General features: G+C 39.2%; 1 protein-coding gene across 1 annotated transcript; it reads left to right on the top strand.

The window, feature by feature from the left end:
* The first annotated feature begins 1807 nt into the window (after nucleotides 1-1807).
* Nucleotides 1808-26018, top strand: IFNGR1 (interferon gamma receptor 1). Its single transcript, XM_058170955.1, has 7 exons — nucleotides 1808-1978; nucleotides 10326-10440; nucleotides 10615-10781; nucleotides 12845-12984; nucleotides 13559-13733; nucleotides 17337-17449; nucleotides 20139-26018. Exons 1-7 carry the CDS (start codon nucleotides 1891-1893, stop codon nucleotides 20589-20591), a joined length of 1251 nt encoding a protein of 416 aa, XP_058026938.1. The 5' UTR covers nucleotides 1808-1890; the 3' UTR covers nucleotides 20592-26018.
* Nucleotides 26019-27352: the final 1334 nt, after the last annotated feature.

Raw genomic sequence — 27352 nt, forward strand, 5'->3', positions numbered from 1 at the left:
CACATTAAATAAAGAGAATAAATCTGGCTTTTTAAAAATAATTTATTTTAAAAAAATTATTAACAGTATATAGTACCTTGATTCAAAGCTGACGCCATGACAACTTCATATATTAGCTACAATGATGGATTCCATGCATATTATTTGAGAGGAACTCCGATTAAAGTCAGTGAGAGTGGGCAGGGGGCCTTCTTTTAGGATTAATTATGTCCATTTATCGATCTCATAATCCCCATCTATCAAACAATCTGTAGCAGTTTCTACAGAATGTTTGTTTTCAAGATTTGTTACTTTCAAGCACTGCAGTTTCAAACACCACACCTTAGCCAGTCATTTATCTCATCATATTCTAAGTGAACTGTTTAACTCATAGAATTATCTATTGTAATGTCCTTCCTGTTAAAGACTACTTCAACTTTAACTGCAATAATACAAGAGCAACCAACAGATTTAAACTTAATGTTAACCGCTTTAATCTAGATTGAAGAAAATATGACTTCTGTAACAGAATCATCAGTGCTTGGAATACTTTACCTGACTCTGTGGTCTCTTCCCATAATCCTAAAAGCTTTAACCAAAAACTTTCCACTATTAACCTCACCCCATTCCTAAGAGGACCATAAGGGGCGTGCATAAGCGCACAAACGTGCCTACCGTTCCTGTCCTATTGTTTTTCTTTTCTTCTTCCTATATATATATAGATGCTTATACCTCCCAATATTTACTCATATATATGTTTATATACTATAAAATCTTTTTATATGATGTTGTGACAAAATAAATAAATAAATAAATAAATAAATAAACTGCACAGCACACTGCTGGGAGGAACATTCTGTAATACTCTATGAAAACAGATCTTAAGCCAATCCTTTCAATGCAACTTTTAACAGCCTTCTCAGGAAGCAGAACTGAACAATTCAGTACAGTAACGCATGGTTAACACTTCAGAGTATGGCAGGACTCCTCCTCCCTATATTCACTTAGAAATGAACTGTAGCATGACAGAATAAGGGAGGCCTTTTAGTGACCTACACTTATTTTTCATAACTTTGGGGAAGTGGATGATGAAACCGTGCAAAAAAAACACACCACCATCTCGTCCAGCCCTAAGTGATAAAAACCAGATCTCCTTTAAATCAGTTTGATTGGGGCGACAGCAGGGGGTCCATCCCCCGCAGTTTCCTTGCCAGTAAGACAAAATGTGGATTTTAATTTATTTTAATTTTATTTTTCGATTGTCCCGTTTGTCCTCTACTTATTATCTCCTGCGCAAAGACTAGGATGCTACATCCGAACTACAAAAATCCGATGAGGTCGAAGTTTTATATTTCCTTTGCTGTCAATCACAGCGGCCGTGCGAATTTTTTGCAACCCCAGATATGGTAAAGACAAGCGGGGATCGGGGGGGGCGGGGGGACAGAGAGAGAGAAACGGAACAACGACCCCGGGCCCGGTGCGGATAAAGGCTTTTCCTCCAAAGAAAAACCTGCCTTTGAAACATAGTTAAAATAAGAAAAGTCAAATTAGTCAAACACCGAGGCCCAACTTACAAAACTTTTACCGCTGAGAACCCCAAACAGAAAAAGTAGCTTTATAACCCTTTCATTCCCCGACCAATAAATTACAAGCCAACCTTCCACTCGCCCACTCCTCCCTTTTCCCGTAGCCGGTTCCAATTAGCGGGCAATCTCTGGCAAAAACTCCAGCAATTGCCCCACCCCTTCTTGGAAGGCGCCAGCTAGTGGAGCTCGTCTAAGGCTGGGGAAGCGGCTCCAGGCCGCGGTTCTGATTGCGGAAGCGCGGGAGACCGCCTCCGTCCGCCCCGCGTTCCCCCTTCGCTTCCCCCCCCCCGCCGGTTCTTCGAGCCGGAGCAAGACGTGCAAGAAAATGAGGATCGTGTGGCCCTGCCTCGTCCTGTCGCTTTTAGGTTGGAGCCATTGCAGCGGCTTTAACACCCAGGAACCGCAAACGGAAGGTAAGGCAGAGATCAAGAGTTACACCAGGAGATGAAAGCGGGCAGGGTTGACGCCTGCGCTTCGTTTCTTACAAGGGGAGGAGGGGAGGGAAGGAAGGGGAATGTTAGCCAAATAAGGCCTTGGTGGCCATCGGGAGAGACCGAGAAGGGTTGGGGGAGAAAGATCCCCCCCGCCAGAAGAAGCCTACATTAAGATCTGGTTTGTCCTGTCCGTGTTTGGGTTCTAGCTTGGAAACCCATTCGGGTGTCTTTCCCGTCCTTCGCTCTTTTTCTGTCTGCTTCCACCTCCCCCAGTCCTTCGTGGGAAAATACAGCGTTATCAAGAGTCCCGGGGGGGAGGGGGGAATCTAATCTCTATTTGAGATTCTGGATATCTAATCGGCGCGTTCAGAATAACAATATCAACAAAAAAGAGAGGCTGCATCCACTGTTCAGAAACCCCCTTTTCTTTGGTTTTCGAGGGCGAGGTCTTGTTCTCCAGTTCTTAAAAAAAAAACGGTTCTTCCGGTTTTCCCAAAGAGTTTGCTTTAGCTTTTGTTTATTTGCCTTTACTTCTTCCTGCAGTAAGGGACCATAATTGGGGGATGGTTTCCTCCCAGTTTTCCTCTTGGTGTTTTTTAAACCCTAAAACATGATCAAACGCATGGGTTAATTCCATTTTCTTTTTGGCTCCTGTTTTATTATTTATTTACGAATGTTAATCAAAAAGCCAAAACTGAGAGGCTTACAAAAAACACAGAGTATATATACAATATGAATAAATCATTTTAAAAACCGTAACTATGACATCATTAGTAATGTCCACATACATCCCTCCAGATTTCAAACACAAGCTTAGGAAACCAGGTTTTCTTAACACACACAGTGGCTGTTAACAGATATAGGACACAGTGAATAAACCATAGTGGGGCATTGTTTTATTCATGCCAGGTTGAACTATCTGAACATATCCTGGTGTTAATTTGGCATCACCTTTGTCCTTTCATTTCTCAGATCTGTACTAGAGTGAAGATGTTCATCAAAACCTCACTTACATTTTTGTCATGGTTTATCTTGGTTCGATTTTTAGAAAGTTAAGAGACTTTTGTTGTGGTTCATACTTAAATGGAAGGCTACAGAATATCCCAAGGCTGTAGATTACACAGGGAATTTTTAAAAAAATATTAGAAGAAAACAAGAGCAAATCACTTTCATAGGGTTGTGAAGAAAACAACACAGACACGTCTAAAAGTCACCATGAGTTGTGCTCAGCTTTATGGTATCTTTTTACTAGGTTCAACTTTGAGCAGGAACAAAAGTTGATTGATCAAAAGTAGACAGAGTGATCCTGGTATGTTCACAGTCTTGGCATCTGCCTATATTTCTGCCCTGCTGGTACTGCTACTGTTATAAGATGCTTTTAATTGGTGCTGTTAGGTAAAGGTGAAGTTAGCCAGATATTAAAATGATCCTACATAAAATTAATCTTACAGAAAAAAATGATGCTTATTGTATCAAAGTGGAACTGTAGTGGAAAGTACTTTGAGTAATTGTCATGTGTTTTTTGTTGTTGCAACTCTAGTAGGGAGGCACATTCTACATTTTGCTAGAGCACTCGTGAGAAGCCCTTAACATGCAAAATAGAATTGTCACTAAAAAGAGACTTATCAGTAAAATACAGCCATTTTTCCAACTTAGTGGCCTGATGGCTGGAGTCTGTGAGAGTTCAAAACCACTTCAAGACAAAGGACTAAGCTGGGGAAGGCTGCAAGAAATGCTCTTTTAGGTTTTAGGGTTTTTTTTTCACCAAATAAGATGCATAGGAAAAAACTTTTAGATTTTTTTCAACTTGTTGAAAAATTTTAACTGTTCATTTGTTCTTTTTAAAAACGTTTGAAAGATACTCCTTTTATAAGATATTCCTGAGTGAAGCATTTTGCCAATTTATTTATTGTATCCCACTTTCAGTATTTTTACAAATAATTCAAGGTGACGAACCTATTTAGTACACCTTCCTCCCTCCTCTTTTCCCCAGAACAACAACCCTGCCAGGTGGGTTGGTCTGAGAGAGTCTGGCTTACAGTCACCCAGCTGGCTTTCATGGCTAAAGTGGGATCTAGCCTTTTCTCCTTCATCATACTATAGCAGTGTTAGTGGGGTTTTTTCTTCAAATGAGGAAGCAAAGAGCAGTTAAAATCATTTCTCTGTTCAGGGTGGCTGTTTATTATTTGCCATTCCTTGTTGCTATAAGGTGTTTCTGAAAGTTAAGTAACTTTTCAGTAATTCCTGCTTTCCTTTCAATAAGCTTGCCATGCTGCGTGTAGCCCAGTGCTTCTCAAATAGTGGGGCGGGCCCCCCAGGGGGGACGCGAGGCTCTGTAAAGGGGGGCACGTTTGACCTCAGCAAACACTGTCATAACAAGCTAAGCCCCGTGTTTACAGTCGCGCGGGGGGGCGCGAAAAATGTTTTCTTCTTCCTAGGGGGGCATGACAGAAAATAATTGAGAAGCACTGGTGTAGCCACAGGAATGAGAATCATGCTTAAGTGGCTGGCTTGTTCTAAGACATTAGTTACAAAAGTCCCAGCATAAATCTTGTCAGTGCATACAAACAAGGAAAGTTGAGAACAGCCTCCCTGTTTGATGACACTCTGTAAATGGAGGCAAGATGACTTTGTGTTAATGCTGAAGTGGATTTGTCTGCAACTGTGTGCGTTTCAGTAGACATTTCACTGTCTACAGTACAACTGAGTGCATTGCAGTAGGATAGTTATCTTCATAGAAAGAAATAGTTTAGGGGAATTCCATTTACAGATATTTGGATTGTATTGCTATCTCTGTTGTATTTTATACAGACAAGCTCTGGACAGTTTGTCATCCCTGAATGACATACAGGGAATCCTTGATGTACAACTTCATTTGAACCCAAAATTTCTGTTGCTAAGCAAGACAGTTGTTAAGTGGGTTTTGCCCCATTTTATGACTTTCCTTGCCACAGTTGTTAAGCGATTCACTCCAGAGGTTAAGTTAGTAACACAGTTGTTTAAGTGAATCTGGTTTCCCCATTGACTTAGTTGTCAGAAGGTTATAAAAGGTTGACCAGTGACATAGGACACTGCAACTTCATAAATATATGCCAATTGTTAAGCATCCAAATTTGGACCACAGGGATACTGCAATGGTAATAAGTGGAAAAAAGTCATAAGTCACTTTTTTCTATGCTACTGTAAGTTTGAACAGTCACTAAATGAATGTTTGTATGTCGATTGAGTTAGAGCAATTTGGAGAAGGAATTTAAAAAGGGAGGGCTAGTGGTAAGTGACTGTGATAGGTGATCTACCAGTTAACTAACGAGCACAGATCATCTGGGCTCTGGATATAATGGTGGTTGCCCAAAGAAGATAAGCTTATTCTATACAAGCAGGCTCTCTAATCGTGTTAATAATGCCTGGTGTTATTGCCCAGAGCAGACATGTTTAGCAAACACTATGCAGCTCTCCTCTCTTTGCTTCTCCTGCTTCAAAGCAAGATAGTTATTATTATTATTATTATTATTATTATTATTATTATTATTATTATTATTATTATTATTATTATTATTTATTTGATTTTTATACCGCCCTTCTCCCGAAGGACTCAGGGCGGTGTACAGGCAAGATAAAACCAACAATACAATATACAAGTTAAAATACCATTTAAAAACTTATTTAAATTAGCCTGAAATTAAAATTACCCTAAACTAAAAACCCCGTTTAAAGATAATAAAATTTCACATTAAAAAATCCAATTTAAGCCAGCCCCGAGCGGATAAAGAGATGTGTCTTCAGTTCGCGACGGAATGTCCGAAGGTCAGGTATTTGACGTAAACCCGGGGGAAGCTCGTTCCAGAGTGTGGGAGCCCCCACAGAGAAGGCCCTTCCCCTGGGGGCCGCCAGCCGACATTGTTTGGCGGACGGCACCCTGAGAAGTCCCTCTCTATGGGAGCGTACGGGTCGGTGGGAGGCGTGTGGTAGCAGCAGGCGGTCCCGTAAGTACCCAGGTCCTAAGTTGGGTGTTTGTTGGTATCTTTCAATATCTCAGCAGCACAACAGCCATACAAAACCCCAGTTTGAACTTTTGAAGAAGTTGAAGATAGTTGCAGAAATGTAGAGTAGTAACTGCTGACCTCAGCAATTTCAAGGAGCAATTTCATGGTGAGCATAATTACTGAAACCTGCCTTCAGAACAATCAGGTTTTTTAAGTGGCATTTTTTCCCCAAATGGCATTTCATTTTGACTCTTATCAGTTGATTTTCTGCATCTGGGAGGCCTACCTATGTTCATTGTGCATTTGAAGGCCCAGACTGTAAGAGCGAAATACACCTTGTTCATTGCAGATTTTGCAGGCTAGGATACAAAATGAGCTTCTCCATAAAAATTAGTTAATATTGTCTGGGCCAGGATATACCACATGAGTTTAATCTCTTTCTTGCCACAGGTTTTTTTTCCCCAATTTGTTTTATAATAAGATTTCTGTCCAGGCTACTTGGTATTAGAAGAGACGGACTTTGAATCCCTCAGCTATCAGATTGGCATTCTAATGAAACACTTTCTACACATGCATATTATTATGTACTTTAGCAGTTCTGTGGTACTCATTATAATATCCAGGTATTAATTAACATGGCATGTAGGCTGTTCCGCTGAAAATGAGATCACTCCCCAACTTCCAGTAACACGTACCATGATGAATAATTCAGACATGTTGATGCTATTTTGAAGAATGGGGAGCAGAAAGTTGCAACATCAAAATGAACTAAATGCTAAAATGATGGTTTTAATCAAGAACATCTTTACTTAAACATAGCAGCTTTGGCATAGCAGCTTTCTGTTGCTGTTTCCCACCAGCATTTAACAGACATATTTCTGTTAAATGCTGGTGGGATCAGAATACCAGTCCCCTTTTTAATGTCAGTTCTGGAAATCTCTTAAAAAGGGAATCGTCTTGATATTTTATAAAATATAATACTTGCTATGCACAAATCTCACCTTGCTCTAATTATTTTTCTTTTTCCCCCCCTCCCCCTTTTTTCTTTGTCTCAAGAATGAGGAAACTACAGTCTTTTATTGAATGACAGCTCTTAGCAGCTTTGGTTAGCATTGCTAACAGTGAGGTTGTAATTGTAAACTAAATTGTAGTTCAGCGGTACGTGGAGGTCTGCAGGTTCTCCTCTCCTGAAAACAACCAAGCAGAAAGATCTCTTGTTTACAACCATGCAAAATAAACTATTGGATAGCACATCCCCAAACACTGTTCTGCAGAGTTAGGATCTTTTAGATGTATTTTACCTTATGCATGCCTAAAATAGACTACAAGGTAGCATTTTCAAAATATGCTTCAATGGGAGTAGCTCAATTTGGACAGTTTTCTCCTAGATCCATTTGTGAAGATGTTTGCTAACTGAAAAGCAGTGTGTGTGTATTGAACAAAAAAAGCATGGAGAGTAGCAACTTCATTGCACAACATGAGTAAAAACATAACTTGTGGATACCAATACAAGAGGAAGTTTCTCTTTAGTGTCAAACAGAAATTTGGAGAGTTCCTTTCTTAGTTCCCACCCAATGAGTGCGGTGGCCACTTGCGATGGCCATGTTGCAGAGTTCTGTTAATCAGAGAACTGACTTTGGAATTCAGAATCATGTATCTTCAAATTAGTTGGGAAGCTGCAGTAATAAATATAGTTTATTTTTATAGTACTTCTGCACATACAACTAACCTTTGGCAACTTATTTATTTATTTGTAACTGTTTTCGTCTCGCCCCACTTTGAAACAGGTGAAGTACATGGACTGTATTTCTATTTAAGTTAAGTAAGTAAATGGATACCAAGCCATATAGAGCGTTAAAGTTGGAAATCAGTTCCTTGAATTGACTATGGAAGATTATTAGTCAATAGTGCAGCAAATTCAGCATAGGTGTATTAGGTGAACTGTCTCCTCTCATTAATAGCCAAAGCTTGCATTTGAATCAACTACAGCTGCCGGGTCACCTTCAAAGGTAATTTCATTTTAGAGCCTAGCTTTGGGGCAAAAAGAGCGTGAGTCTGTTTTGCAAGGGCATCCCAGTTCCTCAGAACGTGTTCCTTCAAAGGGAATGCAACCCTCATCCAGAGGCAGCCTGGAGATCAGGATGATGCCCGTTCAATCTGCGCATGTTTGAACCCATACAGTCCCTCACAAGCCTCAAGATACTGGGTCAGAACCACTACGGTATGTTTGATGTGATCTGGCCTGAAACGGTGACATACAGTTGAGCATTATTAGCAATACTGATGGTATTTCACCAAAGTAATAAATAACCTCTTGCGGTTAATGTATTTATGGGAGAGCTTTGTCACTGAAAGAACTATGAGCTTGACAATTCTTTCCCAACATGTTCATGTTGACTGATACTGTTATGCTGTGGAAAGAGCAGAATTATTGTATTGTAGTGGTCCCAAACCCCACAGCCAAGGTCAGCAGTATCAAACACTGCTAAGATATCCAGGGCCCAGCAGAAATCATTAATCAAGGTCCTACATGTTTCTATCCTACATTTGGGCCTAATTCCTGCCTGAAAGGGTGTTAAGGGTAATCTGGGTTCACAACCAAGATTGTGGACTATTGAGCAGAGTACCCTACACATGAAAACGACTGAGACTGGTTGTATACAATAACAGTCACTTGCAGACAAACTGGGTTTGATATTCTTTTACTTTTAGGGAAAAGGCAAAGTCATAGTCCAAAAACAATTCCAGGTCATACACATATAAAGTCAGTCTGTCTTCTTACCAATGTAGACTTGCAAAACAAACAAGGTCTTCTTTCAGTTCAGTAAAACACAGTCCAATTCACAACAGTCAGTATCTTGAGGAATCAGTAACTAGCCATGATCAAGCAACGATCATAAAGCTCAAATATACAGTTGCGGCATGTCATCAGGTTACAATGCTGTAATGTCTCTGTAAATTCCCCAAACAAGCCATAATTTAGTATGGCTTTTATACATTGGCTGCAGAGCTCAACCAATCAGGATGATTGCATGATGCAGCACAGCCTTAAAGCAATATCAACTGCACGCTGATGATACGCAGCTGTACTTTTCCACCCCAGGCCAACCCAACGAAGCTATTGAAGTACTGTCCCAGTGTCTAGAAGCCGTACGGGTCTGGATGGGGAGAAACAGGCTCAAGCTTAATCCCTCCAAGACGGAGTGGCTGTGGATGCCGGCACCTCAGTACAGTCAGCTGCAGCCGCGGCTGACTGTTGGGGGCGAGTCATTGGCCCCAATGGAAAGGGTGCGCAACTTGGGCGTTCTCCTGGATGGGCGGTTGTCTTTTGAAGATCATCTGACGACCGTCTCCAGGAGAGCTTTTTATCAGGTCCGCCTGATTCACCAGTTGCGCCCCTTCCTTGACTGGGATGCCCTATGCACGGTCACTCATGCTCTTGTTACCTCTCGCTTGGATTACTGCAATGCTCTCTACCTGGGGCTCCCCTTGAAGAGCACCCGGAGGCTCCAGTTAGTCCAGAATGCAGCTGCGCGGGTGATAGAGGGAGCGGTTCGGAGCTCCCATGTAACACCCATCCTGCGCAGACTGTACTGGCTGCCTGTTGTCTTCCGGGTGCACTTCAAGATATTGTTTACCACCTTTAAAGCACTCCATGGCTTAGGACCGGGATACTTACGGGACAGTCTACTGCCGTCTGGTACCTCCCACCGACCTGTGCGTTCTCACAGAGAGGGATTCCTTAGGGTGCCGTCAGCCAAGCAATGTCGGCTGGCGGCCCCCAGGGGAAGGGCCTTCTCTGTGGGAGCTCCTACCCTGTGGAACGAACTTCCCCCTGGACTTTGACAACTACCTGACCTTCGGACCTTTCGCCGCGAACTTAAGACTTATCTATTCCATCTTGCTGGACTGGCTTGAATTTTAATTTTTTAGTTGATTTTATGGGTTTTAATTTTTATTAATTTTTATCGGGATTGATTGTATTTTAAAAATTGGGCCAAATTTAATAAGTTTTTTAATGTATGTTTTTAGTATTGTATGTGTCTTTACTGTTTTTTATCTTGGCTGTAAACCACCCTGAGTCCTTCGGGAGACGGGCGATATACAAATTAAAATATTATTAGTATTAGTATTAGTATTTCTACAAGCATACATAGTTAGTTTATATATTGCCTGGCCAACTAGTTAGGCAAATAACAATTTCCTGACAAAGGGGTTTAGACCATCTGTTTCTTCTAGGATGAATCTCAAAATCTTGCCCAGTAAAAGAAGATAGATACTGATAGCATCTTTATAACCGTTTTAAAACTTCACTAAAATATGTATTTTTTTTTAATTTTTAGTTCTTCCTCCAAAAAATGTTACTGTAAAATCATATAATGATAAGATCTCTGCATACTGGGATTATGAAAGCCCGTCCTTAAAACCTCTATTTACGGTGCAGATCACATGCTATAGGTAAGACTATTTTGATTTAGAACCCTGCATTTAGTTTTATAATGCTTTCCTCAATTTTTGTCACTGATTTTGTTGCCCAGTAAATCAGCAGAATCAACAGTCACAGATTTTCTTGTTACTTTTTAAAAATAATTTGACTATAAACTGACTTTTTTTTCCCCCTATTTTCGGTAGCACTGGTGCTATTAAGGAAGTTGATACTTGCATAAACATAACGCAACACTATTGTGATCTTACCAACAAGACTGATAACTGCGAAACTTTCTGGGTAAAAGTGAAAGCTCTTTCTGGAAAACACCAATCTAACTTTATTGAACAAAAATTTGATGTTCTCAGGGATGGTAAGTAATCATTCCTATATAAGGCTTAGATCAAAATCATTTACCACTTTTTAGAAGTTAAATATTAAAGTGTTTTTTGTTGTCTCTACTTTATAAAAACCAGCAACTGGTTTTTCACATCAAATTTGAAGATCGCGTTAACATATTACAATTTTTTTTAAGCCTTTGTCAACATGGTACCTTCCAGTCATGTTGGTTGAATAGCAAAGCTCATTCCCAGATTGCCAATCAAGATGATGCCAGAATGATGAAGCATGGATCTTGACACCACAGCACAATCTCTGTCCTCATGTGAGAGATAAACCGTGATGCACAGTTCATCACATGTCTCTTCCCAGTAGATACCTACGTTCTGAGAGCTCTAGATAGGAGAAGTTCCAGCCCTAACTGGCAGGAGCATCTGGGGCCAAGAGTTTGCTAGCACTGACATGTAATTTTAGTCCATCTACCCTGTTCTCTTCAACATGGTCATTATGGTTCGTCATACAGTCAGCCAGATGTTTTGATTGCATTTGGTATTTTTGTCCGCCTATCAAATCTTTTTCAAGGACCTGGGATAGACAGATATTGTTTAGAACATAGGGCTGGAAGGGACATCAGAAATGTTTAATCCCTTGCTCAAGGCAAGAGACCTTGATGTCCAAACTTGGCCTCTTGAAGAGTGGTGGACTTCAACTCCCAGAATTCCCCAGCCAGCAACTTGCTCGTATTTATAGCTCATGCTGGCTGGGGAATTCTGGGAGTTGAAGTCCACCACTCTTCAAGGGGCGGAGTTTGGACACCCCTGCCTTATATTATCTTTGTCAAAAGGTTGTCTAGTCTGTTTCTGAAAACCTCCAGTGATGGAGTACCCACAACTTCAGGAGACAAACTAGGATAAATGTTCTGACAGTGAGAACAGTCAATCAGTGGAATACATTGATTAGTTGTTCTCACTGTCAGAAAATTTCTCCTGGATTGGATCTCTCTTTTACAACTTCTCCCATTACTTCTTGTCCCTCCCTTTAGTGCTTTGGAGAATAAATCAGTTCCCTCTTCTCTATGATAGCCCGACATGTACTGGAAGACTGTTATCATGTTTCCTGTAAATCCTCTCTTTCATAGGCTAGACAGCCATAGTAATAGGCACCTCGGGGTGCGATACCAAAGCAGCTGGAGTACCACTTCAATTCCATCAGTATTGACAAAATCACCATAAATCAATTGCAAAAGGCAACTTTACTTGAAAAAGTTTATATCCTGTGACAATACGTTAACACCATCAAACTTCCAAGTAGAGCTGCCTTTTGCAATTGATTTATGGTTATTTTATCAATAACTGATAGTATTCAAATGGTACGCCAGTTGCTTTGGTATTGCACCCAAGGTGCCTTTTACTATTACTTTTTTTTTGTCAAAGTTGTTCTTTCACGTATGTTTTGTGATAGCTTGCTCTGGAGCAGTCAAAATCAAGTCTTTTTTTTTTTAATGTTCAGGTTGTAAGCCATTGCCAAGGTTTTTTTCCTCCCTTTATTATGCCCTATATTGCTCATCTGCAGCATCTGGATGTGAGTTTAAAAGAGAAAACATCACTTCCTAAAGGGAGCATCCAAAGCTATCTTTGGACAGCCTCAGGTGGACTGTGAATTACAGGTGGTAGCATCCTTAAACCTAGGGCAAGACATTTCAGTTAAGAAGAAATTCTATTCAGGCCAAAACTAATATATCAGCATATTGCCTTATACGTCTTCTATAGTTGTGGGAACAGAGTCACTTCCCTCTTTCAGTAAAAAATAGTGGCTTTGTGGCTCCTTGAAGGCACAATAGAAAAGAATATTTGTAGCTCAGAATTGACCTGGGAGGTTCTTGGTGCTATCATGATACCATTACCTAGTTTGGTAATGAAATGTTTGCAAGAAAACAACCAAGCTCAAAGAGCACCAAGTCCTTCAAGTCGGGCTAGTTCTCTTCTGAGAAAGGGTTGCACATTAGCTCTTTCTTGCTTTGTTACTTTTGACTTTACTCCAAGATGGGGTACAGACAGCAACACCATTAACTAATAGAAAATTTTGCAACTCTTTCAGGCCAAATAGGACCTCCAAAGTTCAATCTTTCCATTAATAATCAGGACATAGTAGTCGACATTGAACCACCCTTATTTCCATACCTGATTCAGGAATTCACCTACAAATTGTTTGTTGTGAAAAATGGAAACCCAAAAGAGGTATATTTTAAGTCTCTTAATTTTTCTTCATAATATTTGTTCCTTTGATGCTGTATTCAGAAAAGTCGGTAAACCTTGTGAACTTAGTGGTGGCTGCTCCTGCTATCTCTGACATTGATGGTAGCAGAGTAGAGAATGGCAGGTGAGGCAGTATGTCACCAATAATCTCTTCTTTGGCAGAATGCCTCCTGCCAGTGTCCATTTATCAGCCCTTCAAGGTAGACCACAGTAGGAAACCCAAATCATGCAGTTCAGTATTGTTTTTATGACAAAGATATAGTAACAGAATCTTGCAAGACTGAATGTGACTGTTATGAAATTCAAAACTCACAGGTTTGGAAACAAAAATTTTGAACTAGTTCTGCAAACCATGCCCTCTTTAAGGGTTGTTTAGTAGTTTTCTGGAAGTAAATGTTTTGAGCTGGCAATGGTGCAGAGTATGCTAGACTAAAACAAGATTCAAAAGGTTTGAAGAAAGAATTGGTTTCTTTGCAGATCGGGATTGTACATTTCTATTTATTATGTTTACGTTTCTTAAAGGAATTCTAACTTTTCACTTTTCACTTTTTTTTAGCAACAAGAAGTTATTGTAGACGACGAGTGCTATCTTGAGACATGCAATGTATCTCTGTCTGTTTCTTTGGATACCTCTTACTGTATTTCCACTCAAGTCTTTTCATCATCACTAACAAAGGTTGGTGAAAAATCAGAAGAAAAATGCATCTCACCAACTCCCAAGTCCCGGCTAGGTAAAGATTTTCAATCTTCAGTAAATAGATAATTGTACAAAATATTCTGTCCTGAAGCTGAGCACATTTCTATTAGCATCTCATTTTTACATGTCTGTGGGAAAAGGTGTTCTCTCAGTGTATTGCAAAGTATTATTTATTGAAAAATCCCGAGGGGCTGAAGAGAGCAAAAAAGCTTAAGTTGGATTTTCCTTTCCTTTCCTTCCCTTCCCTTCCCTTCCCTTCCCTTCCCCTCCCCTCCCTTCCCCTCCCGTCTCCTTGCCTTCCATCTCCTGTCATTTCTTCTTTTTTTTTTGCTTATAAATTCCAACCTGGAGAAATTCAAATTCTCAATTTCTTTTTTCAGCCTAACCTACCTCACAAGGTTGTTATTATTACCATTAACTTGTAATAAAAGGAAAACCTGGGTTCACCTCCACCCAACCCTGAAAATAAGATATATTTATTGTCCTTTACTTCAAAGTAACTGTGAGGGATGTGTAGTAGTTTGACAAATGTGCCAAAAGAATAGAAGTCCAATGGTTTATAAATCCCATTTTAATAATAATAATAACAGAGTTGGAAGGGACCTTGGAGGTCTTCTAGTCTGTTTTCTGGATTAACACTGCAACAATCCTCCCACCCTCACAAAAAATGTCAGGAAGGATAAATTTCAGTTTACCCATTCCCTAAATTGTCTCAGTAAATAACAATATTTGTTTTAAAAAAAGAAAGAAAAATGATTGGAAATCTAATCTTGAATCTCTAATGTTCTTCCAAAAAGTGAATTTGCATTTAACGTTTAAATGCAAGTTCACTAACATGTCAGAGGTGGGTTCTACTTACCTTTACTACCGGTTCGCAATGGGAGCACGTGCGCACATGTGCAGGAGCTTCTGCGCATACGCAGAAGCCCCTGATGACATTGGGGTGGGTAATACAAAGAGAAAAGAACCATTATTTTGAGGTCATAAATTTAATATATCTCATTTTAAAATGTTGAAATTTGCAAATGGTGTGTGTCTAGGTTGAACCTCTTTGGGTACTTTGAATTATGCATCATTGTGATCAATGGAGCTTCTTCCCTATCAAATTTTACAAAGGATTGCGCTTTTAAAAGAATGTGCTAGAGAATCAAAATGTATAGTTTGGAACAGTGAGAAGTTAGGTGGCATTTCCAACTGGATTGTATCATATTTCTCTTCCCCATTTTTTGTTCTTCAAAAGGGTATTCAAATTTTAACTCTTGATAAACAATGCAAATTCTACACCTTCCCAAATTGTTAGTTTTCTCAGTTGGTGTTAAAGTAATATCTTTTTACAAGGAATGAATATGTTATATGATTTGTCGTACTGACTGTTGAAGTTGCAATTAATGAATGCCATTTTAGTGGTCCCAAATATAGGCAATTCTGTTCATTCATAAATCTGGGAAATATGATTCTTTTTTTAAAATAAATATGTCTATAATTTTTCTAAGCCTATTGGACCAAGAGTTTCAGAGAATTTTAGGATGGAAAAAATTACGCATGGAAAGTACATTCTAGCTTATAAACAACTGCATTACAGGAATTAGTTATCACAGTCTCATTGAAAACTCTTGAAGGATACATTAACTTGTTGAAATACTATTGATTTATTGGTAGTCCTAGCAGGAATTATTACCAAAGTGCATCTGTAGTTGATGCTGCAATTACAGGTAGTCCTCAAGTTGCAAATGTAATGGAGCCTGCCCATTTGATTTTAACCCAAGGATTCGTGGGAGTGAATCTCATACCTTGAACAGGATCACTCCCTCCTTTTGCCCATACATTTGTTTATCAAATGCGAGGATTGTTAAGTGCACATGAGGTATTTCAAGGTGGAGAAGGCCATGCGGGACCTAGTGATGGAACAGGCCAACTGCCTAAGACCAGCAAAGGCCTCCCCGATCCACTGAAATATCTCATGCTCACCACAATTGCTCTCCTCCCACCCAACCTGCCATGCCAGGTCACTTACCTTGTGAAGATCTAGCAAGCAGTCTTCTCTCCAGCCTGCACCCCTCTGCAGCTCTGTTTGGGCCTCCGGAGCCCTTGCCTGGCATGTTGCAGGCCAAAATGGAGCTGCAGATGGGCGCATCCGCCCCTCTGATGCTCCAGACCTCCGGAGGCCTCACCCAGCACGTTGTAGGCCAAAATGGAGCTTCAGGAGTGGTGGATCCACCTCTCCAACACTGCTCAGGCCTCTGGATGCCTTGCCCAGCACATTGCAAGTCGAAATGGAACTTTGGAGGGGGGATCCACCCCTTCCAAAGCTCCATTTCAGCCTGCAACCTGCCGGGGAAGGCCTCTGGAGGCCTGAAAAGAGGGTCCGCCCCTCCGAAGCCTATTTCAGCCTGCAACCTGCCAGGCAAGGGCTCTGGAGGCCCAAACATAGCATTGGGGGGCAGATCTGCCCCTCTGAAGCTCCATTTTGGCCAGCAATGTGCAGGACAAATATTGCAGAGCCTCTGCGGTTGTTTTTAAGGGCTAACTACTGCCATGGTGCTGCCAGATTCGTAGTTTCAGGACTTGTTCGTAAACGCTAGGGGGTGCTTATCCCATAACTTTGAATGTTCGCTAAAGGGATGTTCGTAACCCAGGTATTACCTGTACCATGTTTTCCCCAAAATAAGACCCAACCAGAAAATAAGCCCTAGCATGATTTTTCTGGATGCTTATAATATAAGCCCTACCCCAAAAATAAACCCCAGTTAAAATTGTCAGCCAGACAGATACATTTTAGAACAGTATTTCCCTGAAAATAAGACCTAATGTGTCTTTTCAGGGAAAAATTAATATAAGACCTGGTCTTATTTTCAGGGAAATATGGCATTTACAAAGTTTCTAATGTTGCATTAAGCAATGTAGAGATTCAGAAACAACTAATTTCTGCCAACTAATTAAAATCAGTAAATGAGAGAAGAGATAGTCTCTCATATTAAGGACAAGATATGATGGGAGTCCTGAATGTGTTTTATAGGACTTGACAATTCTATTCTGAGCTGTCTTTTTTTTAAGTAGCATTTTTAAGCAAAATATTTATACTTGTATACATTTGTATACAGTTTAACTTCCAAGCACTAATGCAAGGGTTAAGGCCAAGTGAAATATTTCTAGTGATACTATTTTTCCTGTGGTATGTACTTGATCTGCTTTTCTGAGTGCTTCTGTCATCTTGGCTTTCCATGAAGCTTTTTCTCTCATGATCTCTGTGCTGGAAACTATTGATATCTGTATACTTGTACTATTGGCCAAAGTTGGAACTCCCCTAGTTGTATAAAATATTATCGTGGAAGTGTTTCAAACTGTTGGTGTTCTCTAACCCTAATTTAAGCTGGGGAGAAAGGTAAGCATGGCTATGATGTCAAGCTAGCTAGCTACCTCAGTATAAAATGATTTTATAATTGGACCCATTTGGACATTGTGATTTTAGGGAGCTGCATGAGTTCATTATGCTTTATGAAAGAAGGACCAGTTAACTGCTGGATAACTATATATCTTTTGTCACTTTGAGGTATATAGAAAATGTACATGATATGGTGGTAGTATGTATTCAGCATTAATTTTATACAGTAACATGTGTCTTTTTTTTATTTTGTAGGCTTTAAACTTTTGATAAGTTTTGGAACTGTTGCCCTGGTTATTTTGGCATTCATTCTTATTGTAGTCCTTATAAAATTTCAGGAGAGAAAAATTACGCTTCCAAAATCTCTGGTAAGATACCCCAATATTTGTATTCCTTCTGAGCTACTAGCATTATGTTTATTGCAAGGTTACTTTAACATAATCTTGCAAATCTGAAAGTACCTCACCTATCCTTCCTTTTACTATCCCAAAAACTAGGCAGGTCTCTTCTGAGATGCTATTGCCACTGCTTTTCCTTTAGACTTAATTTTCATTTATCAGATCATTTTCTGCCTGCAGCTCTTCCTCTCCCAATGTCATTCCCACAGACCATAACAGTGGGTTTGTGAGTTTGGCGTTTCTGTCATTAGAAATGCTCTCTAGTAAGGCTTAAGGTAAAGGTAAATGTAAAGGTTCCCCTCGTACATACATGCTAGTCGTTGCCGACTCTAGGAGATGGGGCTCATCTCTGTTTCAAAGCCAAAGAGCCAGCGCTGTCCAAAGATGTCTCCGTGGTCATGTGGCCGGCATGACTCAACGCCAAAGGCGCGTGGAACGCTGTTACCTCCCCACCAAAGATGGTCCTTATTTTTTCTACTTGCATTTTTATGTGCCTTCGAAACTGCTAGGTTGGCAGAAGCTGGGACAAGTAACGGGAGCTCACCCCGTTACACGGCAGCACAAGGGATTCGAACCGCCGAGCTGCCGACCTTTCGATCGATAAGCTCAACATCCTAGCCCCTGAGCCACCGTGTCCCTTAGTAAGGCTTACACTGCCAAAATGAGGCTTGGCTTTGCGGAGAAAAATATCAAGGGTACCTCACTACCCCTTGAACCCATAGAAAGCTAGTACCAATCTCAATATTTACTCAGCCAGTATAACATTGTAAATATAATCTGAAAACCATTAGTAAAAAGGGATCATAGTGAAGTCCTAAAAACAGGTTATCCCTTGTTTAGCCAAATTATTTGTCCTTAAGGTGGAAACTAAAAACCAGTGTATTTGGATGCTTAAGGACATCATTCATTTGGTCTTCTGATAATTGCTTATAGTAGTTTCAAAGCAAAAACTGGGTGACGGCCAAGTAATTCTGGCAATCTAAGTTTTATGGGGTTGTTTTCCCTTAATTTCCTTTGTGCTCTTGAGTGATTTCTCAGGAAATCCGACAGCATGTTTTTGTATTCAAATATAAGATAAAATCAAACAAAAGAGAAAATATATTTATTGGGCAATGTTAATTTCAGAATTTTGTTACATACTAGTTGCAACCAAATCCAGCAACTAGTGTAGGAGCAGAAGAATCTCCCTTAAGTATTATTCATGCAGAAATACCCTCAAGCAAAGCAACCAATGTTGACAATAATAGCACAGCATGAGTAATATATGCATTCCCATCAATCTTGTAGTGTGACTTTCAGTGCAGTTCTTTATATTTATTTTTATTTATATTTCTTACTTATATTTACTTCTTCTTTATTTCTTCTTTATATTTACTTTCTTACTGGGTTCATTTAACTGTTGCATGATGATGATGATTGTTTGAACAATCAGTCAACTGTTTAGACAGGATTTTTATTTTTATCCATCTATTGAGTTCTTCCCAAGGAAGAATAAGGCCCAAGGACATATGGTGTTAAAGGTATATTATTGCTACTTTGTTTTCATGTGGAAAGTTTATATTGATTGGATGAATCAGCATTATTAATTGCTGGTCTTCCAAGATCTTTCCTCTTAGTTTTATATCAATTTCCATTAAAACTGAAAACCAAGTGACTTGTGAATCATGGACTACAGATGTTTTGATCACATTCACTCACCAGGTTTATGAATTTTAGAACCCACAAATAATAATGTATCATCAAATAAAATGTTTAACTTTAGAATGCACATTGTATTATAAAGATATTTCCTCTAAATTCGCCACTCAGTAGGTGAGGAAAAATTTCACCATGTTTCAGTAATATGGACTTTGGATTTATTATGTGCTATCAAGTTGTTGACTCATAGCGATCACATAGTTTTTGTCCATGATTATCTGTACCTAACCTGGTCTATCATTAATTAATTAATTAACTGATTGCACATTTATATGGTACCACAATCACACAGAAGCTCTCAGTGTGTTAACTGATTATGTCAAAATAATAGACATCACTTAAACTATATAGTCACATATGTTAACTTGGTCTGTGTTCCCCTTTGCTCAGTATTCATTCAGTAGAATTTCAGTGAAAGGTCTATGATGCATGAAGAGTGCCACAGGACATATAGGTCGCCCTTTATTTATAATCACAATGGAGACTTTTGCAACCTTCCCTCCCGCCCCCGTAGTTGTTAAGTGAGATCATGAGTTGCAACCTCTTGCTAGCTTCTCCATTGACTTTGCTTACCGGAAGCCATTTGGGAAGATCACAAATGGCAATCACATGAATGCAGGACACTGCAATTGTTGTAAGTGTGAACTGATTACCAAGCACTTGGATTGCAATGTGACTGCAGATACGTAAGTACAGAGAACTGATCACAAGTCAGCACGGTTGTAACTTTAAAAGATAGCTAAAGGAACAGTCTTAAACCAAGGACCAATTGTACAGGGGGAGAAGGAATTTGTTCAATCTCAACTAGAAAAAACAGACAGATCAGGATCTCTCTGTTCTAGTTTCATCTGCTAGATTTGAGATGGTGTAACCCTCTGCTATAATTTCTATTTCATCCCTTTTTGCAGTTCTAAAAAAATGGAATGGATGACTGACTTGATGTTGTTACATTTTTTTAAAGGTGGCTGTGGTAAGAAACCAAGTAAGTAATGCTGAATGTAAGTCAGAATGCAGATATGACATTATAACATCAACATCCTACAAGCCAATGGAACCGTGTGAAGATGAAAAACCAGCAGAGAAATTAGATGTCGCTGAGAAGGCAAAAATCACTGATCCCAATTACAGCAAAGACCTAGCTATCGATTGTTCCCAAGGAATCCAGAAAGGAGAAAGGAGCACCCAAGAAGATATAGCTGTAGAAACCTCTGAAAATGAACAGATTCATGAAGACGGTATCGCAGATTACTCTAAATCGATCACTGGCCAAGACACATGTCCTGATCTTCAAAATCTGGATCTTCCCAGAGCAGATGTTATAAACCTAAAACCCACTGTCCTAAGGTGCTCACTAAAACTATCTGGGTATGACAAACCCCACTGGGTTGACAGAAGTTCTAGAGATGAATTCTGATGACTCTCCAAAAATTGGGAAAACCATATTTACTATGAAAGAGCATTATTGGAAACTTCATCAGAAGCATCCATAACCATGCTTGTGAGCACTTTAAACCTTGCAGTAGAGTGGGTATTCATATAGCTTGATGGTATGAAACCTGAGATGAGAACTTATAGATGCCAAAGGACTGAATTAAAGCTACACTTCTATAGATATTTGGTAAAAAATAAGTCTTATTGTATTCACTCCATTTTGAATAGATATTCGTAAGATTCTATTACAATGATTTCATGATATGCCAAGATGCTGCATTGCCAAGAAGCTGGTATTTTCTAAATATGTTATAATATAAATCCTATAATTCTTTGTCTTGATTATTGTTTGCTGGTGGGCTAGAATGGCTGGAGAGCACTATTCTGCCCTTTGTTCTCAGAGCAGTTACTTTTATCCTGCCAAAAGTATGATGATGTTTAAAGATAGGGGGATTAACTGACAAGAGGCTTCTGTCCATACTGGTCAGTGGAAGAGACTGTGGGAATATTACAAGCGTAGTTTTCTACATGTAATAGAGGCAGTTTGTGAAGTTGCCTTTTTTCTGTTGGGAGAAAAATCCAAAAAAAAGATCAACTTTTAAAGAAATACTAGAAAAGTATAGGTTTCAGGTAAGACAGGGGTGTCAAACTCAAAGCCCACGGGCTGGATCCGGCCTGCAGGGTGCTTAGGTCTGGCCCAAGGGGCCATCATGGGAACAACAAAGGACCAGCCCGTGGTGCATCTGCCAGCAGAAACGGAGCTCGGGAGAGCTGTGTGCAACCCTCCTGAGCTCCGCTTTTGGCTTCGACAGCCTTCTGCAGCCCTCCATTGAAAACGGAGCTCTGGAAGGCCGCACGCGGCAGAGTGCTGTAGGAGGATCCCCTCCCTATTCCCGCCCGGGCCACCACTTCTCATGCCCCTAACACGAGTGACGTCGAGCTGGCCGTCCCCCCCGGTCCCCCCAAGGTCAAACAACTCTGATGCGGCCCTCAATGAAATAGACTTTAACACTTCTGAGCTAAGACATTTTTACAGAGAACTTGGAAAGACCATAGTAAGTAGATGGAGCTATTTTGTAGTCAAGGTCTTTCATTTTATGTAAAATAGCTTACTGGTTTCTGCATGTATTAGATCTGTACTCTACAATAGATAGATAGATAGATAGATAGATAGATAGATAGATAGATAGATAGATAGATAGATAGATAGATAGATAGATAGATAGATAGGTAGATAGATGATAGATAGATAGATAGATAGATAGATAGATAGATAGATAGATAGATAGATAGATAGATAGATAGATAGATAGATAAATAAATAGATAGATGACTCATTAACTGTATGAACAAATGTTATCTTTGCAGTTTTGGTAAATACTTGCACTATTTCTGTCAAATACTTGGGCCACATGTTTAATGCCTATATTTACAGTATCTATTTTGCCATGTGATTATTAATCTTCACTCTGCATTGGAAAGTGTTGCACAAGTAGTTTACCCCTGTGACAAATGTAATGGCCTACCAGCATTGAGGATCCTGTTTGACATTTAGTCCATAAATTCAGAGAGATACAATCACTTTCCCAAACCTGATATTTCCAAAAAAGTGCAATTCCCAGAATCCTCAGGAAACATAAAAATCAGGGACTTGTATTCTCGATAGAATTGAAAGTTCTAGATTAGTGAAACTAGACTAATTCATTGTGCTTTACAAACAAGGGTTTAAATTTCATCCTTCTCAACTATAACTAGCTAGGTAACACTAAAATTTATTCGAGAGGTAGTGAACTGTAGTGATTAAGATGTTTGATTACAACCATGAAGATCCAGGTTCAAATGTGCCCACAGCCACAGAAGTTCTCTAATTGAGTGGGCCAGTCATTCTCTGTTAATACAGTGTTCCCCACAGAGTTACTGGGAGGGGAATGGAAGAGTAACTGGTATCTACACTGCCTTGATTTTGTGAGGAAAGGCAGGATATAAACCAGTAATACTTGGATCTAAACCCCAATAGATGTTAAACATTGAGATGACTTATCATTTTATTATAGGACAGCATCAAGATAAAGACTGCAAGAGGCAAAAAAAACCCAAGTAGTCCTCACGTAACAACTGCCCAGTTTAGCAACCATTCATAAGTTACAATGGTGCTGGAAAAATAACTTTAGAGCCAGTCCTCCCACTCTACAACCATTGCGGCATCCCTGTGGTCACAAGTTCAAGATTCTTCACAACCCGCAGGTGTTTATGACTGTCGCAGTGCCTGCAGTTATGTGATCATCATTTGCACACTTCACACATGACTTCCAACAAGCAGAATCAATGGAGATGCTGGCAGTTAAATCATAAGTGGCAATCCACACAATATCTTGAGTAACAACCACAGGTGTTTCACTTAATGAGGTCGCAAGGGTCACAAGATATAAGAGCCATGGTGGTGCAGTGGTTAGAATGCAGTACTGCAGGCTACTTCTGCTGACTGCCTACAATTGGGCAGTTCAATTCTCACCAGGCTCAAGGTTGACTCAGCCTTCCATCCTTCTGAGGTGGGTAAAGTGAGGACCCAGATTGTTGGGGGCAATAGGCTGACTCTGTAAATTGCTTAGAGAGGGCTATAAAACACCGTAAAGCGGTATATAAGTTTAAGTTATTGCTATTAGTATCTCACTTAATGACCACATCACTTTGCAACCGAGTTACCAGTTCCACTCATTAAGCAAACACTACCTGTAAACTTATCTGTATCTCTACTCTTACCTCTTTTTTTTTTTTTTTTTGGTTAGCAAAAAGCAAACTGAAAATCATTAATTAGATAAGAGGCATTTTATAGAATTACTTACAAAGTTATATTTATAGATTCTCTTGTCTCCTATTCTCCTTGAATATCTTCTTGACCTTAGAATTGGCTGCCAATGTCTCAAATCAGGTACAGAGTCACACTATGCATTGTGTATTTGTTGTGATTCAATACAATTTAACTTCCCTCTTTGAATTGTTTTAGCACATGGTTAGGTAATAGAGACAACCTAGTTTCCTTTACAGTTGGAAAGACTATGGCAACAATTCAGTAAACAAATTATCCATTAAACAACAGCTACATAAATCAGGAACACAACTTTTGAAATTGTATCCTTACAGCTTTCAAGTTATTGCAAGCAATAGCTTAAGAATAAAAGTATCTCCCAATTACATTGTAATTTAGTTGACTGGGAGGGTAGCTTTTAAAATTTGATACACAAAAGATATGCTTGCTGGGGGGGGAAGATTCAGATCTCATGACAGCAACACACCAGATGCTCCAGCCTCATAAATTAGGAAAAGATTATGCATAGCCAGCTGCACCATATAAATGCCCGGTTTTTTTATACCACACCATGACTCTTTGTATTTGTCATATGGTCTAGCATCTGGTCAGCCTAGTCCACCTCCTATATATCTGCTGGAGTCAGGCATATATTTATTTCGGTGTTATTTATGTTCAGAGTTTCTTCATATATTGGATTATTGTTTTGGTCTTGATGGTGAGGAGAAAACACACTTAACCAAAATGGTCAAGAAAATGAAAAATCAACCATAAATTGATGGTTGATTAGGAGAAAATACTGGACTAGGCAAAAGCAGTTTGCTCTGATGAGTTTGGGGTTGTATACCTAATTACGCAAATTTATAATTTGTAGTGGTTTTGTTTTGGAGGGATTTTAGATAAAGAGAGAGAGAGAGAGATTGTTTTTCTTTGGGTGACTAAGTTTTCTTAATACCGTAGAACAATTTTTTAATCTGCAGAATTTAGGCATTTTGTCTCCCCGTAGATACATTGTAGTCTGACTTTATGGAGTTCAAAATCTGTTTATAAGTATTAAAAAGAAAGTAAACACACTTTGATTTTCAGAATGGCTGCAAAGTGTCTATTTATATTCTGTTTCCCATTTGTAGCAAGGCATTCAACATAGGAACTATTGTTTCTTACACTGAATTGGTCTGGTGTGCCTTTAATAACATCACAAAGATCAGGATGTTTGGTGAAAATTTGTAGCAAGTTCCTTAATTGACTGAAGTTAATTAAGAAGCCATCCCAGTGACTAAATAAAATAGTAAGTTTGAGAAAATCTCTCAGACAATACCTTGAGTATTCCAAAGCTTGCTTTCAATACACATTCACACACAAAAATGTTTCACAGAGGACATTGATCCAGTCCTAGTTTAAACTGCTGCTTTTCAAACTTGTGATGCTCCAAATTTTCATTTTGGGTGAACTAGTTGTTTTCTCACATATGTTTAACCATGTTTATGGCACTGTAGCAAAAGTAATAAAATTTTCAATTCTTGTTTCTCTATAGTCTTGAATACAATTTACCATATTTTTCAGACTATAAGACACATTCTTCTCCCCAAAAAAGTGGGTGGAAATGTTGGTGTGTCTTATAGACCAAATATAGGCCTGGTTTTGGACTCCCTAACCCCACCACCCCTGCGCGCCCAGTTTTCGCCAAAAACAGGACGTGCAAAGAGTTTTGGAGGCCTGCAGAATGCTCCTGGGGCTGGGGAGGGCAAAAGTGGGATGCGTGGGGGGGGGTTCTGGAGGCCAAAAATGGGATGCGCAGAGGGTTTGGGAGGCCTGTAGAGTGCTCCTGGGGGCCAGGGAGGGCAAAAACGGGACATGCAAAGGCCAAAAACTTTCTTTGTTTTCCTCTTCGAAATCTAGGTGTGTTTTATAATCTGAAAAATACGATATGTGCTATCTTTTCAACAGTTTTATTAGCTGTGGAGTTTGGGACATAAAAAAATAGAACTCATTTCCTAATACTTTATTATCCCAAATTCATATTTAAAACTTACTTTCAAAGACTGAAAAAATGAAAACAGTTCTGGTGCCTTTCCAATTTTCTACACTTTAATAACCACAAACTTAGAAACACCAGTATATATGATCATAGGAAAACAAGACTTTACAGGACTAGAAAATTAATTATTGATGCTGAATATTTTAGTCACAAGTTCCAATTTGATTTCAAGCTAACATTTTTAGTATAAATTAAAGTGCATATATCCAATCAAATACATGTACTGTGTTTGAAGATTGGAATATGTCTACATTTTTTAAAATCAAAGGAGCCTCTTACATAAAATATTTCCATCAAATGCAGAAAACTCTTTCGGATCCGTATAGTCTGAGAACAGGGCTTCAGATCCAAATTTCATGAGTAAAAGTGGAATTGTTTTGGGTATATAATTCCTTTTAAATAGAATGTTCGAAGTTGAATTTCTGTAATTCTGTAATTATGATTAGAAATTCATATATATAAGTATGTATAGTATGTAGCAAGATTTTGATTTTGTGTAATTCAGATTCTTTTGTTATGTTTTCAATATAGCTTGCTCATTATCTAAATAAATATATTTAAATTAACTCTGAAGTCCCTACATAATATTGTAGCAATCTTTTACATTTTATATAGTATTATTTTGTTTTAATATATCATGTGTTTAAATATCTTTATATCTTAAAAATCAATGTTTAAAAACACTACTAAATTTTTAATAGCTAAGAAAGCAGTTTTCTTCAGAGTGCAATACAACAATATCAGGAGAGAGTTTCGGGGATCATGAATCTAGACAGAAGTTTAGTAAGAGCTTGGAGTGTGCAAGTTACAAATCATATAAATTTCAGAAATATTGTCAGTAGATGGCACTCTTGTTTTTCATTCAGAAAACGTAGAAGGCATTATCTGGACAGTACAGTATGTGATTCCAAGAGACTGGGAGCCTGCTTTTCATACACAATGTTGTACGTTTTTCTAATAAGACATTACACTTTTTCTTTCCAGCAAATCTTATACAAAATAAAGCCTTTCATGGTACAGAAGTGACTGGTTGATATCAAAACATGTATTTATCATATTTATAAACTGCTGTTAATCCCAAAGGATTCTTAGTGAATTGCAAAGATAAAACTACACAGAACAATCAAAATCCAGTGGAAAATGCATAAACAAAAACTAATTTATAACCCCAGCCAAGGTAGCATCAAGGCCCACATACTCCGTAAGAACTCTGTCTTGAGTTTCTTCTGGAAACCACATCAAAACTGTAGCCACTGGGAGACCTCTCCAAAGAGGTTGCCACCAAAATAGTGTCTCCTAGCCTTGGCTCCTTTCACTTCCCTAAAGTAGGGAATTGCTATCAGTTTCTTCCAGCTAAATCAGGCTGAGTCCAATGTATCAGTTCTTCAAGATAGGTCTGGTTAGAAAACACACTATCAAGGCCCACTAGAATTCTTACTTTGCTGTGTAGTAACAGCCTGCCATACAAGGGTTTTGTGATTATTGTTACAGTAATTTTGTTTTGCTACAATTCAATTTAAGAGTGATATCACTGCCCTGACTTAGTTTTGCCACTTTCCAGATTCTTCTTTTTTAAAAAAATTAAAAGAAACAACAAAACCTCCTAAAGAATGGTTGGTCAAGGCCCTTGTGGAATGCTAATGGTGGCCTCTGCAAGAACATGGTTGCAATAGCAACTAATTCCACTAGTTTTGCCTTGTGCTGCTTCCAATGTTGTAGAGCAGGGGTGCCAAACTCGATTTCATTAAAGGCCACATCAGGGTTGTGTTTTGCCTGGAGGTGGGCATGGCCAGCTCGACGTCATTCGTGTGATCAAATGCCACTTTTGCTAGTAGTTTGTTTTGCTAGCATTCTGCCAACAAAAACAGAGCTCAGGAGGAGTGCATGGCCCTCTCGGGCT

Source organism: Ahaetulla prasina, chromosome 1 (assembly GCF_028640845.1).
Source record: "Ahaetulla prasina isolate Xishuangbanna chromosome 1, ASM2864084v1, whole genome shotgun sequence".
Classification (NCBI taxonomy): domain Eukaryota; kingdom Metazoa; phylum Chordata; class Lepidosauria; order Squamata; family Colubridae; genus Ahaetulla; species Ahaetulla prasina.

Bases quoted from the DNA above. Each gene is read 5' to 3' on its own strand.
- IFNGR1 (XM_058170955.1), top strand. From the start codon at position 1,891: ATGAGGATCGTGTGGCCCTGCCTCGTCCTGTCGCTTTTAGGTTGGAGC. The intron at 10,441-10,614 runs GTAAGACTATTT...TATTTTCGGTAG, and splicing joins GTGCAGATCACATGCTATAG to CACTGGTGCTATTAAGGAAG. The intron at 17,450-20,138 runs GTAAGATACCCC...ATTTTTTTAAAG, and splicing joins TTACGCTTCCAAAATCTCTG to GTGGCTGTGGTAAGAAACCA.